The sequence below is a fragment of the Dicentrarchus labrax genome, unplaced genomic scaffold (assembly GCF_905237075.1).
Source record: "Dicentrarchus labrax unplaced genomic scaffold, dlabrax2021, whole genome shotgun sequence".
Lineage (NCBI taxonomy): Eukaryota > Metazoa > Chordata > Actinopteri > Moronidae > Dicentrarchus > Dicentrarchus labrax.
The window spans coordinates 902,417-919,134 of NW_026136714.1; the positions used below are offsets into that span (position 1 = coordinate 902,417).

A 16,718-nucleotide genomic window follows, 5' to 3' on the forward strand; every position below is an offset into this window, starting at 1 on the left:
GGGGAGGAAAAGCACCTTTTGAAGCAGATGACATATATAAGTGACAATATTATTTAGATCTGAAGTGTCACAATTAAATGTCCCGGTAAGCCAATGCAAGGAAAATCATCTGGAGATCAGACAGTTTGGAAGATCCTGTGATTAAAAAAATACCACATCAATCTCAGAGGAAAACTGGATTATAAAATAAAAGTCTTCCCTCTAGTGGTTGTCTGTGTCCCCTGCAGGTTACACGTCACAAACGCTGACTACAAATGTATAGGACAGAGTGTGCTGATGTATAAGGAATTATTGATGTGTATGCTTCCTGGTTATTCTCTGATTTACATAAACTGCATATTTAATACAGCAGATGTCTATGAGGCTATAGTAATGCTGTGCTTTCTGTAGGATATGTGGTTGCATGATTGAAAACTGAATAGAAAATGCAGGTCTTTGCAGGTTTAGTCGATCAGAAAAAAGCCCTCATCAGACTGGGATTGGTTAGGGCTGCAGAAAACAACCACTGAGCAGTGACAACTGTCCTTTTCCCCGTATTGGCTATACAGGCTGCTGGTTTGATCACCCTTGTAATTAAGCATTATGAGATCGCAAACAATTGTGCACATTTACATACACACAGGCGTATTATATTCTATTTTACTCTATACAGTTTATATATTTTATTAGATTTGTATTGTATTTTCTTTATTCTGTGTACGACATTGCCCTGTGCTGCTGTGCCAGTTCCCTCTATATGGGAGATCAATAAAGGAACATCTTATCTTATGTGCTAAGGTGGCTTTCTATAATTTAAATAAATATAGGCTAATGAATGTACTTTAAGTCAAGGTTTAACACAACTCTGAAAGGTTTAAAAAACTTGTTTTCAGAATCGCACAATGCACATGGGTAAAAAGTAAAGTTAAATTGTTGTCTATATAATTTGGTGTTTTTACTATAAAAATAGGCCAAAAACTGTATTTTAAGATATATTTTAACGCAACTTTCAAATGTATGAGTAAAAACTAAAGTTAAATAGTTACGTGTGTCTATATTATCACACATTCTGCGTTTCATTTAGTACCTGCAGCTCATTTACCTCCAACTGACTTCACCGCTGTGTGTGTGTGCGGCTGGTCTGGTTTCATTGGTCACATGACTACACCCACGGCGTATTGACCAATCAGGGACGACGTTACTAAACGGCGGGCAGCGAACGTCACGCCGTGACGCAAACGCCCCTGACGTTGACAACAACAAAGGATGGAGAATAAATGAAGTTTGAAACTTTCGTCCTCTCCCCGCCGTTTGTTTGTTTGTTTGTTTGTTTGTTTGTCTTTTGTAACGTCTCACCGGCTCGTTGTCGTAACAGCAACGTTCACACATGTAGGTGAACCGGGATTGAACCGGGAATGAGCCGGGAATGAGCCGGGAATGAGCCGGGAATGAGCCGGGAATGAGCGGTAAGTCGCCGAGCTCCTCACCCGGTGAAACAGTAGCTAACCGTTAGCTCACGTAGCTAACACCTGCTAGTGATGCTAAGGTCGCTATGGAGGACGTATTTACCTCCTGATGTGTGTGTGTGTGACTCTCCAGCGAGGCTACCAGCAGTGCTAAGCTAACCAGGCTATGTTTAAGGGGGGGTAGCTAGTCAATCCCAAGCTCCTTTCTGTTAGCAACTGTGCTAACGTCTGACTACACCTGGTTGCATTGCTTGGTTAGCCCCAGAAGCTCTCTCTCTCTCTCTCTCTCTCTCTCTCTCTCTCTCTCTCTCTCTCTCTCTCTTGTGTTCATTCATATTCACGTTGTATTTTAATGCACAGCAGTAAGAGTAGAGAACAACTGCACAGTGAGCCCAGTAGCTGCAGGAGGTTTGTGTAGATTATTTCCTGTGAATATTGCTCCTATATACCAGTATAAAGAGAGAGAGAGAGACAATAGTGGATCAGAGAGTGAAGGCTCTGTCAGTACAGCTTGTGTTCAAGTCTTCAGGCTTTAGATCTATAATTGAAGCGCTGCACTGAGTGAATGAATAACGAATGAAGACGAGGCATTAGTAAATAAAAGCCATTGTAGGTTACTGTCTGTTGGAAATGTGTCTCTCTGCTGGATCTTAAACGTCTTGGTAGTTTTTATTAATTTATGGACGAATAAGAGTTTTTTTGTGTCAGAATTTGAGAGCTCGAACACAAAATACAGGGATTTATATGTGCTGAGACAAATACTGTGACAACCATTGTTTCCCATGGCTGTAATTAGATAGATATGTGTGTATGTAACGTTCCAGCATTCGTTTTCTCTAAAGGTTTTATGAGTTGTATGTTTTTCTGTTTCCTGCTGAATCTTTCCTTCTTTTATCTTTCTCATTTTGCTCTCTTTCCATATGTTCCTAAGATCCAATCAGAAGCTGCAAACCGTGAAGGTGGGCGGTCCGTTCTCCACATATTAAAATGGTAAGACCTTTTAAAACATGGAGTTTATCCAGGGAAGCTGTTCTGAGTCAGTACTCCTTGTGTTTGTCCTAGTGATGCGAATTCTGTCTCTTTTTAGCTCAGCTCAGCAAGAAGAGTCCACTCTCTTCATTTAGTACCTCTTCTGGCTTTTATAATTTATTTATTTAACATTTCAACAACGTTTTGACCTGTAATTGGGATGTGTGCACATATATCACTTAAAGGTCCGGTGTGTAACTATTATATAACTATATGTGATTTTCATAGATGTGTTTTCATTAATATAATCACCTAAAAAGAAGAATTTGTTACTTCAGAATGAGACATTTTTATCTACAGACGTTGGGCCACCATGTCTCTACAGTAGCCCAGAACCAAAACTGTCTCTAGAAAGTTTATGAAACAACTTTTGCAGCCGCTGTAGTGGTGAGGAGGAACGTGAATCTGCAACTACACTGATAAATGCCACTAAATCCTACACTCTGGATCTTTAAATTATTCAGTTAGTTAAGTGAGAAATTTCTGGATCATATTTAACAAATACTAGACTCATCCTATTATCCTGTCCTGTATCAATCATCAGAGAAAGAAAAGAGCCGACTCACACATCACTGGATTGTGCAGACTGTTCTACCCTCCCCTGTATATCTGCCTGCTTAAGGGCTTTGCCTTCTTTTCCTGTGTTTCTTTACAGATTCGCATAGCAGCACTGAATGCTGCTTCGACAGCTGCGGATGAATCCCAAGACCCACTGAGAAGTACCAAGAGTCAGACAAAAGAGGCTCAGGTACAGACTATGTGCAGAAGAATCAGCGGGCCCGTCCACTAATGCAGACTCTGTAGATCTAAAATGAAGTTGTCTGATTTGTCTTTGATCTCTGTCCACAGGAAGCCGAGGCATTCGCTTTATACCACAAAGCGTTAGATCTGCAAAAACATGACAAGTTGGAGGAGTCTGCCAAGGCTTATCATGAACTCCTCAAAACTCCGCTGCTCAAAGAGGTAAAATATCACTCAGCATACAGTCCTGTCAAGGTTTGTCACAAAGTCTTTGTTTATATGGTTGCAGAGTATAAAAATATCTGGGATGTAATTGGGACCGGCGTAGTGCTGTCACATAATCACAATAATGATTCTGAGTGATATCCAGACATGGTCAGGATTTATTTCCCCTAATTTAACTTCTTATATCCAAATTCAGTTGTGCAAAAACAACCGGTAGAGCTGTCCCAAATATTTCTCTTATTTTCTCTGCAATACTGTGCCAACAATTCATGTCTAAAAATTCAGATTAAAGAGCCAAAATTCAGTTTTAAAGAGCCAAAATTCAGTTTTACTGATTAAATAAACTTTGAATTTAACTTTTACGTTCATACAAACCCTGACCTTGTACAGGAGAAGAATTAATCTGCTTTACTCTGTGTTTTTTGGTGCCAAATTTGATTTATCCTCTAATTCTTTAGGCGTTGCCCTCGGATGATCAGCGAGTGGGTCTCAAGCATCCCGGACTGATGCTGAAATATTCTACTTTTAAAAACTTGGCTAGTATGGCTGCAACGCGGGATGACTTGGAGACCGCTATGGAGTTTTATTTGGAGGTAAAACTATAAAACAGTTTATCGTTCTTGGCGTCATACCGCTTCGTGCAACTAAATGTGTCTTTAAAGGCATATTGAGGTGGATTTTTCTGTACTGTTTGTAAATGCACCATTACTCAACTCAACTGAGAGCAATGGTATATACAGCTATCTTGATCATCAAAAAATGTCAACCATTTGCTGTTTCAGCTCTGAAATGTGAGGACTTTTATGTCATTAATGATGGGTTTTGAAGAAGCAATTTGAAGACGTCACTCTGGGAAATTGAAATGAGCATTTCTCCCAATTTTCTGACATTTTATAGACTCAGACACAGCATAACATTGATCTGTTAATCGTGAAAATAATCAGCAGATTAAACGATGATGAAAATAATTGTTAGTTGCAGCCTTAGTTACGCTCTAAAGGACCCCCACCCGTTCGCCCAGTCTTACAGAAATGTGCACATTGCTGGATTTTGTGTCGAAGCTGCACTGTCTGCTGTATCCAACTCAGCCCCGCCCTCGGTCAAACAGACCCACAGAGCTGCAGCTGTTTACGCGTCCATTGTCTCGCATGGCCAGTCCTATCTCCACACTTCATTTTAGTGCTGTGCCAGCGCTGGAGAGCAGACAGAGAGAGAGAGACAGCAATCTATTTGCTACCTCAGACACTGTGCTGCCCAAAGGTTGACGCCCATAAATGTCCCGTACAGAGCAAGATAAGAAAATACAGGCAGCTTGAGAGGGATTATGATTGTATGAGTCTGTACGTTGTTTTTTTAAGGAAAATCCTACTCAGTATGCCTTTAATGCACATCAAGAACACTGTGCTGGGTGTTCATACTATATTGTCTGCTCTGTTTGTCCTCTCAGGCGGTTATGTTGGATTCCACCGACGTGAACATGTGGTACAAAATCGGTCAGGTTGCTGTGCGACTGGTGCGCATTCCTCTGGCTCGACACGCCTTCGAAGAGGGATTGCACTGCAACCCAGACCACTGGCCCTGCCTGGACAACCTCATAACTATTCTCTACACACTCAGCGACTACACCTGTATGTAATACATCATCATAAGCTCTTTGTGCCGTATCCATTCTCATTACCAATGCAGCTCAAGTACGGAAAGAACAGTAACTGTCATATGCATGCTTATTTCCAGGCTGTTTGTACTTCATCGCCAAAGCCCTAGAGAGGGATCACTGTTACACTAAAGGCCTGGTGCTGAAGGAGAAAATCTTTGAGGAGCAGCCTTGTCTGAAGAGGGATACGATGCAGATGTTCATGAAATGGTGAAGTCACCTCACCTTTTATTCCTCTATCTGTCTCAGACTGCTCTAGCTGCAGCTCTATGCTTTCACATCACTGACGAACCTCTGTGCTTTGCTGTGGGTCATTTGCAGTGATATGTCCATTCACTATGTGGAAGTGGAGAAAGAGGAGCGTGAATCCATCGTGGAAGAGGCACTGGAGATGCGGAAGCGCAGACAGGCTCTCTCTAAATGTGAACCAAAACCTGATCTCGTCCTGGTTCAGCCCATCCGCTGCCTCTCGTGAGTACTGCGTCGCTCTGAGTGTTTTCTTTTTCCAGCCTGGGGGGTTTAGTTTGAATTTGTCTTCCTGAGGATAGACCAGTAAATACTCAGGCAGAGCTAGAACATGCTGAGAAGGGATATACTGTACATTGTTGGTTGATCTCCACTGACAATGAACTAAACTTTGACCTCCTTAATGAACTGTTCTCTTTTTGTATCTCAGATGGAAGCATGTGGGCGAAAGCCTTCTTGCGATGTACAGACATCAGACCACGTGTGAGCCCCCACGGCCGAGTCTTGGCCGCAGAATTGACTTATCAGAGTACCGCGACCCAAACTGCCTGCAGAACCTCCCCCAACCCAGCAGCCCCGTCAGTATGGGCCAGACCACTGTGCTGAGCAGCAGCCCCAGCTCCTCCCTGCCACCAATGGTCCTCCCTGAGCCAGCAGTGCTGCCCCAGCCCGGCATGCAGCCTCAGATCACCCCCAGCCAGACCACCGTGGAGGTCACCACCTCTGCTCCCCCAGTCGGTGAGTAGTTCCTCTTAATTATTTGCTTTCTTAGCAGCTGTCTAAGTAATATTCTATGAGATGTTCTTTTTCTTTGTCCTGCTGCATGTTCACAGCGACAGCAATGGAAGTGTCACTGACGGATAAAGTGAAGAAAGCTCCGAAAAGGAAGCGCACAGTGGAAGATAGCGGGGAGACAGCCAAGCGACGCTCGGCGCGTGTTCGAAACACAAAATGCAAGAAGGAAGAGAAGATTGATTTTCAGGAACTGCTTTTTAAATACCTGCCTTCCAGGTAGCTAACTCTAAACCTAATACACAATACATAAACACATGGCTCCTTCTGGTTCTGTTGATTAAACACTTTCTGGTTGGTCTTAGGCTAAGGAAGTTTGATCCTGATAACGACGATGAGAGTCTGAGTAATCTGGAGACGCAGTGTGATGGGAAGGAGGACATGCAGCCTCTACATGGGAGTTGCTTGCCTGTTGACTCAGTTGAATACATGGAATCTGGTACGTAGCGTAGCATTGATGTGTATTTACAGCACACTGTCATGCCTTGTTGCTGTTTCTGTCACATCAACAAATTGTTCATTTCCTTCTGTAGAGCAACAGGATGTCCACAATTTCCTGCTCAATAATATGACCAATGGAGGCATACTGGACCTGATGATGCGCTATCTGAAAGCAGTGGGTCAGAAGTTCCTGGAGGAGTGGCCTCGGGGGCTGTCTGCTGTCGTACTGGAGGTCTATCAGACCTGGAGGAAGCACAGCAGTGGTCTTCCTAACCCTCTGCTTCGGGACTGCAGCAGCCACCACATCCGGGTAAATAAACTGGTTCATTTCTTGAATCTGATTGCAGTTTTAGATTTCCTGTAAGCCCGAGACTCACAGCAATGTGTCGTTATTAAGAGTTTTTATTTTAAAGGGTTCACTTTGGTGTGATATGAAATGTAAAATCTTTGTTGTACTTCCATCTTAAAGATTCCACGGGGACCTACTGGGACCTCTAAGATAATCACAGCCTCATGAAACTGTACAACCACACACTAGACGGCCTCTGGATGGCTTTCCTAGCTATACTGACAATAAAGAGGTTTCCTGAGCAATTTCCAGAACAAAAGTTACATAAATGTCAAACGTTTTTGATCACAGCATGATTTTTTGATCAGTTTGCGATCAAATCAAAACACATATGATACATAATAGAGCATTGCAATCAAAACTTGGCCGTTGTCAGCAGACTCCAGGGTCTAGTACAGGTTTAGATTTTCTTCTTAAAAGGAAATCAGGGACATAACTATAGTTTTTCATCAGAGTTAGCCTCATATTAGCCACACATAATGACCTCTAATATGTCTTTATATCTGCTACATGTACAGGAAATGTTGGCCATGAGCTTGGCGTGTATGGAGTTGCAGTTGGAACAATGGTCACACAACAAAGGGAAGACTGGTAAGTAACAGCTAACACACATCTGCTCTGATTAGATTTAGATAAACCTGTTTGATGCTTTACTGTGCTGCAGTGTGTCGAAGCTACACTACGTAGCCCACAGGGTTGCTGTAAGGTTTGTCAGTGTGTTACATGTCACATCTCAAGCACTGCAGATAAAATATTAATCACACCTAAATGGGCTAAATGTCTTTGTTCCCTTTTTGAGTTTTGAAAAACGGATTGTCCTGAAGGGGGCACTGTAGTTACAGTTCTAAACATGATAATGTACAGGATTTTTTAAAATATGAGTCACTTGTGGGGAACAAATGCAGATGTTTACACTTGTTATAATGTTTTTTTCTTTGTCTAGTGTCTCCGAGAAGAAGCAGCACTGGTCCCGGCAGTGATGCGGCTGACTCAGAATTTCCTGGGCAGCACTTCCAGGGTGATTTATTACTCCTGGCCTTAGGTTCATCCCAAAAGGATCTGTTTGAGGACCACTGGCTGGACGTCATGGTGCGTGTCTATTGGCTCAAGGCACGATTCCTGGCCCTGCAGGTACAGTCTACATTTTGCTGTGTGAGTCCTTTCCACTCAGCTCAGCCAGATGTGACTTGTAAAGTGTGCCTTTTGATTTTTCAGGGAGACATGGAGTTGGCCCTGGAGAGCTATGATGTCTGTACAGGCCTGCTGCAGAGCAAACCAAAAACTCCTGAAGGGAAACATTACACCATCAACCTGCCTAACCTGCGTGTAGATGCAGCAATCTCTGTGGAGGAGGTCAGTGTGCTGGCTGATAAAACATATTATCATTCATATATAAAATAAAATGTCCTTAACACTTTCATTAGATATGAAAAGAAATATTGCTCGTCCATACTTTGAGTATCTCAGTTTTTCTGTTGATCTTCACTTCTTTTTTTTGCATAATAGTGAATTCTAGCTGTTTTGTGTGTGGGTTTATTTTGGGTTTCCTCTATCCCCATGGACAGATTGACAAGAGGCTGAAGTCTCTGGAGCGCTGTCAGTCTTTGGAGGAGATCCAGCGTCTGTTTGAGTCTGCAGACTTTGAGTCTGTTGTGCGCCTGCTGCAGCCCACTCTTAATTATGGCAGCAGGAGTAAACCTCTGGAGTTTGTGAGCTCAGCACCAGAGCGGCCGGCTCAGCTGATGCTAATGCAGGTAAGATATGCTACAACAGTATCAATTTGATTCTGTATATAACGTTCTCAATGGCTGACGCTTCTTATTCACTGAATTTTCTGGCCAGAACTCGCTGCTGAAGATGGAGGACCACCAGCAGTGTTTGGAGTGCAGCGAGCTGGCTTTGAATGAAGCCCTGCAGCAGCTCAACTCTGCTTCAAACAGCCCACCCCCCACTAAGGAGGAGTGGGTCAGCACCATTCGAAAGCTGCTCGATGGCATTGAGGTCTGCTTCACCAAAGACCCAGCGCTCCTGAGCAAAGTCCCCCACTTCTCTAGCATGGCTCGACTGGCAAACAACCTAATTCAGGTTAGAAAGAAGCTAAATGCAACGCAGTTAAAGTGATACTGTAATAAGAGACTGATAAGCCTTTGTGGGATTTTAATTCATTGTGTGGTTTCTGTTGTGTTCTCAGCTGATCGATCTTAGCATGAGCACTTCCGACGATCCCAAGGAGCCTTACTTCTTCTCGGTGCTGCCTTGGATTGTCCTGTATCGCATTATCAAACACGAGGAGGCTGCGTTTGACTGTATGCTTCGACAGCATATGTCTGTAGGGGATGATGAAGGTTTGTTGACTTCTTGTTTTCATGCCTTCAGTTTTCCCTCGGTGTTAACGCCGTGGTAGTCGCTACACTCAGTGACCCTGCCGAGTCTCACTTTCAGATGACTCAGACACTCCCATGCTGCCCTCCTCCCTGATGCTTCTGAACACAGCCCATGAGTATCTCGGCCGACGCTCCTTGTGCTGCAACTCACAGGGAGCCCTCCTCAAGTTCTTTGTAAGTTTGAAGATTTGTCTGTAGGACTGCGAATGCCTTCTTTAATTCAAAAAGAAATGGAAAGATTGAAATAATATCTGCTGTGCTTTCTTGCTCATAGACCTGACCTATATTTCTGTGTGTTAGTGTGACTGATGGAGCTTTATTCTTATGTTTGGTGTAGGTTCGGGTTTTGGAAAAAGAGCTTGCAGCCTCATCCAGCAATACGTCTCACCCCTACAAAGAGGAGTTGGAGATGGCTTTGGAACAGTGCTTCTTCTGCCTCTATGGCTACCCCAGTAAGAAGAGCAAGGCCCGCTACCTTGAGGACCACTCATCTCCACAGGTCACTCCCTCCGACGCTTCTAAAAGTCAACATGTTATGTAATTGAGAATGTAAAACAAAAAAAAGTCCAAATGTGTGTGAGCTGGTATTTAGATAATGGCTAAATGGCGTTGAAGAGGCGGTGAAATAGTGAAGAGGTGGTGAAAATGCCTCAAGGCTTTGACTAATTGGTATGATTTCTCACCTGTATTGGCAGACGTACACGCGTAGAGTGTTTGAACGGGAGCAGGCTGCCAGTGACGCAAACATGTGCTCTCGTTGACCCTCACAGCACCGAGGAAGCCTGCTTTTAATGGCCGCTTTATCCATTAATGTTGTTTTGTCGGCTTGCAGAGTGCACACGTCTGGTGTCATTGAAATAAATTGGGTGGGACATGAAATTGCATTAATGGCATAATAGCGTTAATTCACTGAGGGAGAAATGTGAACACGTTTTAGATGAACCACAAACGACATACCTGCACAGTCAGATCTGTGGTTTAGCTTTTTGTGCCCTCTTCTGTCTCCACCTCGTGAAGCCAGACACTCCTAACGTTCATTTGTTCACCTTTTGGAGCCGTCTTAACAGCAGAGGTGAGCCAGGTTGACTTGAATTTAGAACATGAGTCTCCCACAGTCTCATAATTCTAATAATACTGTGATTCAGGGCCAGTGTTGGCAGTAACACGTTGTAAAGTAATGCTAGTAAAGTAACTGATTACATTTTCAGATAAAGTAATGCAATTACAATTACTGAAATGTGCTCATTACTTTTGTCTTAACTGAAAATAGTGGACAAGAAGTCGACGGAGAAGCAAATCCGAGCATATCCCTGCGATTTTCCGGTTTATTATCTAACATCACCTGACCATATGGTGCCCTAGAAGGCTCCGGCAATGTGATCTTGCTTTCTGCTCATAAAATATAATCACAAATGAACTAACTACAGTAGCAAAACTCGGTTAATGTGTACATCTGTGTGGGTCTTCTACTAAATCCTCCTGTCTACTAACCAAGACAATAAGTGTAGCTTATTGAACGCTAGTCCTTGCTGTCCCCTCTGGTAGTTGGGAGGATTAATAACTTGATTAAACACAGAAACACGATATAGCTGACAGCTGTGTGCATTAATAAGATAACTGAAGCATACATTTAAAGGTAACACAAACGTTACTTTCCCAGTAACTAATCACTTTTATATGCGATAATTGGTAAAGTAATTAAATTACTTTTGAGAGAAGTAACTAACTAATTACTAATTTTCAGTAACTTGTCCAACTCTGCTCATTTGCCCCGGGAAGCTTTGTGGCTGCAGCCTCTGGTCTTGTGTGTTTCTGTAATGCACGTGTCCAGCCACCAGGTGGCTGTCATTCCCACAGCTGTGCATTTAGATGACTGGCATTTTGACTGTAATTAATACCACAGTGCAAGACAAGAGCCCCCAGGAGACCTCAACGCCACTAATTTGCTCCGGTGCTGTGTGTTACACTCTATTACCGTGGACCGTGACACTAATGTTCACTGTGGAATGAATCTGTGTTTTGCAGGTTGAGTTGCTGTGGTGCGATGCCCTCTTTATGTTCCAGTATTTCAAACCAAAGTCGCTGCCTGAGTTTGACAGCTACAAGACCAGCACGGTGTCTGCAGAATTGGCCAATCTGTTGAGGAGGTTTGCGGGCATCGCCCCCACCAGTGACACCCCCATCCTCACCATGGATGAAGTGGCAGCCTACATTGAGTGCATGACAGAAAAGGTCAGTCGGTGGGCCCACACTGAATGAACAACACCACTGAGTCAGACATGCTAAACAGTTGAACGTTTTTCTCTTCATTTTGAGAATCATGATGATTATTTTTAAAGAAATGTTTAATTTGTGATCTCTTTAAGGCCCCCTGCCTTCCTGAGGGCAGCGCTCCTGCCCCTCCAATCATTGATGAGATCTACTACCTGTTGGCTGATTACCATTTCAAGAACAAGGAGCAGTCTAAAGCCATCAAGTTCTACATGCATGATATATGCGTGTGTCCCAACAGGTAGCTCATTTCTCTGCTCTAGTGTCGATGCTGGTGCACATTATAAAACATAATCCAATTTTGTTTTGAAGGTAAAATGTATGGTAGGAATATTGGCAAATAAATGCGAATGTTTAGGGTTTATGTTGTATTTTACAATTATACATCAAAATCTGTGTATCATTTGTTCTTTTCATATTCAATATCCAATCAAAAATCTGAAAATGAATCATTCTTTCATTATTAATTTATGAATCCAACAGAAAAACATAATAACTGCTTATTTTTTGTACTTTATATGCTACATTTTGCTGTTTCTTCGTTATCTGTGAAGACTTTAAAGTGACATTTTATAACACTTATATTCATGTTCCAGGTCATATTCATTACATTAGATCAGGTAGCACCATCGCTGTGTGTATTTGCTGTTACAGTTAGACTATTAAGTCCAACACACAAAGAAGTCAGTAGCCAAACTCCCTGGTTACACTAATTGGAAACAGAAATATAAAAAACAGAATCAATTTCTGCCCGTAGCTGTTTTTTTCATTTCCCATTTTAGACTTGAACATAAAATCAAAAGTAGTTTTGTTTTGGATTTATAAAAGAATGACAAAATAACAAATCATTTTTTCATTTTCTGATTTTGGATTCTATATTAAGTATGAAAAGAACGAATGATACTCAGATTCATTAAGTGCAGTGACTTTACTAAAAACATTTCTTTCCTCAGGTTTGACTCCTGGGCAGGTATGGCTTTAGCTAGGGCGAGCCGCATCCAGGAAAAGCTCAACTCCAACGAGCTGAAAAGTGACGTTCCCATCTGGAAACACTCCCAGGCCGTCCTTAACTGCTTTAAGCGAGCCCTGGAGATAGACAGCTCCAACCTGTCTCTGTGGATCGAGTACGGTACCATCTCGTATGCGCTGCACACGTTTGCTTCGCGGCAGCTCAAGCAGTGGCGCAACGAGCTCCCCCCAGAGGTGATTAAACAGGTGAGCACAGTTATCTTGTTGCCCATCTGTGTTCCCTGTCAGTTTATGTTAAGTCAGCTTTTGTGTCAGATTTTCTACGTGCGAGCTAAACAGATGTCACTTCTGCTTCCACACTTGCTTCCACATGTGATTGAGTCGTAGAGTCAATTGATCCGTCACCCTGAGCCAAATAACTCACGAAGGCTCCACTGTGTGTGTGTGTGTGTGTGTGTGTGTGTGTGTGTGTGTGTGTGTGTGTGTGTGTGTGTGTGTGTGTGTGTGTGTGTCTGTGTGTCTGTGTGTCTGTGTCTGTGTGTGTCGTTTCAGATGGAAGAAAGGAGAGACTCCATGTTGGAAACAGCGTTCCAGTGTTTCCAGGGAGCTTCCCGTTGCGAGTGTGACAGTGACGAAGAAGAGTGGCTCATTCACTACATGCTGGGGAAGATTGCCGAGAAACGCAAACAGACACCAGTGGAATATCTGCAACTTTACAAAAAGGTAAACGACCCCAGGTTATAAGTTCAAGTTTTACCTGACCGGCAGCGATGACGTGTTCATTTACTCTGGCGTTATTCCAGTTATTGTAATTGATCGATTTAGGTGAGAATTGTAGTAGAAGTAGCCCTCTGTCAGAAATACAGTGAATACAGAAATACAGGCAGTTTAACACAATAGTACACACTGCAATGTGACCTGCATACAGAGTGAGTTTCAAATTAATCATTTCCTGAGGTCCTTGATTAAACACAATTTTAATAATAAACAAATATTTGAGTACTTCCGTGTAATGGGCAAACATTAGAAGTCAGTGAAATAAGACAAGAAAGGTTCAATATAATTGTCATTATGATAACAGCCAGGGAAATTAAAGCCTTAGTTGAAAGTAATTGGAATAATCCTTCGGTACTAAGGTGATTGCAGACATTTTTCTCGCTCTCCCTGGAGTTGTTTCATAACCCACCTACAGAAACAAAGATCACTGCCCTTCCACCCTCGCAAGATGTTTTTTCTTCTTCGAATGAACAATGTATGGAGTTAGTCACAGCTCTGTTGTTCTGATTAGATCAGTGGAGGCAGAAGAACCTGTATGAAACGCTGTGTCACAGAGGTCAGCAGAGGATGAAGGGTGGGGTGGGGGGTTGCAGTGTGAACGCAGTGAACCCTGATGTCGACACACATAGCTGTCTTCTACTCCTTACTGCGCTCCTTCCCTACATTCGTCTGTTCTTTTGTATTGCCAGGTGATTGTGTTGTGTCCGTGACTGTCTCTCCTCTTCACACTTGTAGGCTGCACACTATCTGCATGAAGAAGCTGCCAGGTACCCCCGGAAAATCCATTACCACAATCCACCTGACCTGGCCATGGAGGCCCTGGAGGTAAACTACCTGTGGCTGGTAGCTCAAGTAGTTTCATGTTGTGTCACATTGATTGTGTTATGTAAGATAATGATTTGGAAGCAATTCACATTTAAAGACACCGTTAAACTTCCTGATTCCAACTTCTTTTCTTCTAGCTGCATTTCCGCCTCAGTGCCACCATCCTAAAACTACTAGAGGGCAGTGAGCCTGACCTGGACCACGAGCTGCTGTTCAGCTTGCTGGTTGAGGCTGCTACCGGCCCATTTGCGAGGGGGGAAGAGAAGAGTATGCCAAGCATGCCTAGGTCCCATGAAAAGTAAGCTACTGATGTATAACCCAGCAGGAATGACGAAAAAGAATTCAATCTCATGGCTGAACGTTCGATCTCAACGTCGTTCTTGATTCATTACAGGGAGAAACCCCCCTCCATGATGGACGAAGACTTTAATTGCTCTTCAGTTTGCATAGGGAACGTCCTCAGCTCCTCCCATCCATCAGCTGCCACCCCAGGTCTGACATCCCCTCCTTACGTGGCCACGCCGTTTGACCACGATTACGCCAAACGCAAAACACTCCGACGGCAGCAGTGGCAGCAGCAGCGGCATGAGGAGCAGCAGGCTGATGGTACAGTCCCAGTCCTAGACACTGTCTCTGGGGTTGGGCTCTTTGCCCTTTCTGCACTGGGACAGGAAGCCCACTGGGGAGTGCTCAGATTGCTAATCACCATGCTTAATGGCTTTGGTTTCAGTTACGATGATCCCCATGCACTGGGTGATTGGGATGTGGTGAAATGGGCAATATGGCTGCTGATTATTTCACTAATTCGCTATGCCTGACAAAGCAGCAGTGTTGAAACAAAGAGATTAGAGTTTTGCAGAGCATTAAGATATGTGTGTGTGTGTGTGTGTGTGTGTGTGTGAGAGAGTGTGTGTGAGTGTGTGTGTGCGCTGGAATAACATCAATTTCTAGTCGCTGCTTATTTGCTGGATTTATTTCTTTGCTCACCAATCATCTTGCTTCTCCTAAAATTGTTGCTTTGTTGTAACTTCCTTCAGCCTATAGCATCATGGAGACATCTGTGCCATATTGCAGCCCTGTGGGTGTTTTGTGTCGCCTCAATCAGGTCTCTGTCGATTGCTACCAAATTATAAATTGTCAGTGATCCTGATTGCTGCTTCACTGTGTGTTTGGCACAGTTGGTTAAACAGTTGTTTGCATTGTCAGATATTCCAGGTGTTAAATACAGAGTGCTTTGCCAATAATAACTAAGTCTTGGTTACAGTGGTTGCATATTTATCAGCAATCACCTCCCTTGTTATTATAACCTTTACTTAATCAGGTAATTTATTGAGATTAAGATCTCCTTTTCAAGAGGCCCCTGAGTGCAGCAGAAGAAACACGTACATTACACAAACAGCAACAATCACAGACTTCTCTAAAAACAGGGTTCAACGTTAATGGGTTTGGGGAAAGTGGGTCACAAATCTACTTGCCTGAAGTCAATTTTTACTTTCTCCTGTAACAAATTGAGATGATGTTTGTAGAGCTGCACGAGATGGTAAAAACATCATATTGAATTTGCTTCACAAATTATAATTTCTTTCATCACAAATGTAATTTTCAGCCCAAATAAAAGGTTAGAATCGTCAAAAAAATCATCATTTGTTTGTGTCTTTACCAAACAAACATGTTTTCTTAAATCTGGAGAACAAGATTTGCAGGTCAGGACCTCTCCGCAGCTCTACAGTACTTCATTATAATGCTGCTTTTATCACATATTTTACTGATTTAAAAGGTTGCAGCGCTTGCGATTTGCATATTGCAATTTTGATCATGTTTTGATTAATTGTGCAGCATTTTACTTTCCCCAAGCAACTGGGCAATCCTCATTGTTGAGCACTGAAAAAGGTTCAGAATTAAAAGTTAAATTCATCCATCATATATAATTAATATAATCCAGTTATATGGTGAAGTTATAAACAGAAGTCATCATATTAGGTTTTGCTGAAAGTCGCAAAATTCTGACTATTTGGGGATTTTATTATATCGTTAAGAATAAAAGCTGTCATGTGCATGTATGGCAGTTCTGATAATCAGGAATGTTTTCAGTGTTTATAACCCAAATGTGTAGAAATGTTTGTTTTTCTCATGAAGCTGAACATGAAAAACAGTTAGTGTGTTAGAAGTACATTGTTGCTTCCAGTAATGTACATCTGCACACAACCACAGTGGCCTTTTTGAGTCACATTAACCATCTTTATGTAAGCTATTGTACTTGCAGTGTTGCAATCATGATTGTCTTGAACACTATGACACTGTGTGTGTGTGTGTGTGTGTGTGTGTGTGTGTGTGTGTGTGTGTGTGTGTGTGTGTGTGTGTGTGTGTGTGTGTGTGTGTGTGTCTGTGTGTGTGTGTCTGAGGATGTTTTACTGTGTGTTTTACTGTGTAACCGCGATGTCAGAATTAACAGAAAACAGCCACATACTGTCACATTGAGTGTATGGTGAAGTTAATTCCAGGGATTGGGAGTCAACAGTTTCATTAGTTCTAACCCTGAGCAGAGTATTTTGAATCAGAGGCCGAAATGC

At 42.7% G+C, this 16,718-nt stretch overlaps 1 protein-coding gene across 6 annotated transcripts in view; it reads left to right on the plus strand.

Moving 5' to 3' along the window:
- The first annotated feature begins 1,212 nt into the window (after positions 1 to 1,212).
- Positions 1,213 to 16,718, plus strand: part of cabin1 (calcineurin binding protein 1) — a 45,142-nt gene continuing 29,636 nt past the window's right edge. For 3 of the 6 annotated variants that reach the window (XM_051421929.1, XM_051421931.1, XM_051421933.1), the window contains exons 1-27: positions 1,213 to 1,445; positions 2,377 to 2,435; positions 3,130 to 3,222; positions 3,324 to 3,437; positions 3,899 to 4,033; positions 4,888 to 5,068; positions 5,175 to 5,304; positions 5,416 to 5,565; positions 5,771 to 6,078; positions 6,174 to 6,351; positions 6,438 to 6,571; positions 6,666 to 6,883; positions 7,441 to 7,513; positions 7,866 to 8,053; positions 8,138 to 8,275; positions 8,488 to 8,676; positions 8,765 to 9,007; positions 9,114 to 9,267; positions 9,365 to 9,480; positions 9,644 to 9,805; positions 11,332 to 11,538; positions 11,673 to 11,818; positions 12,531 to 12,792; positions 13,099 to 13,269; positions 14,059 to 14,148; positions 14,286 to 14,446; positions 14,543 to 14,754. In XM_051421929.1, coding sequence (XP_051277889.1) covers positions 2,433 to 2,435; positions 3,130 to 3,222; positions 3,324 to 3,437; positions 3,899 to 4,033; positions 4,888 to 5,068; positions 5,175 to 5,304; positions 5,416 to 5,565; positions 5,771 to 6,078; positions 6,174 to 6,351; positions 6,438 to 6,571; positions 6,666 to 6,883; positions 7,441 to 7,513; positions 7,866 to 8,053; positions 8,138 to 8,275; positions 8,488 to 8,676; positions 8,765 to 9,007; positions 9,114 to 9,267; positions 9,365 to 9,480; positions 9,644 to 9,805; positions 11,332 to 11,538; positions 11,673 to 11,818; positions 12,531 to 12,792; positions 13,099 to 13,269; positions 14,059 to 14,148; positions 14,286 to 14,446; positions 14,543 to 14,754 — 4,156 coding nt within the window. In that variant the 5' untranslated portion in view covers positions 1,213 to 1,445; positions 2,377 to 2,432. Of the gene's footprint in view, positions 1,446 to 2,375; positions 2,436 to 3,129; positions 3,223 to 3,323; positions 3,438 to 3,898; positions 4,034 to 4,887; positions 5,069 to 5,174; positions 5,305 to 5,415; positions 5,566 to 5,770; positions 6,079 to 6,173; positions 6,352 to 6,437; positions 6,572 to 6,665; positions 6,884 to 7,440; positions 7,514 to 7,865; positions 8,054 to 8,137; positions 8,276 to 8,487; positions 8,677 to 8,764; positions 9,008 to 9,113; positions 9,268 to 9,364; positions 9,481 to 9,643; positions 9,806 to 11,331; positions 11,539 to 11,672; positions 11,819 to 12,530; positions 12,793 to 13,098; positions 13,270 to 14,058; positions 14,149 to 14,285; positions 14,447 to 14,542; positions 14,755 to 16,718 lie in introns of those variants that run through there. The other 3 variants (XM_051421932.1, XM_051421934.1, XM_051421930.1) reach the window with 2 other exon arrangements.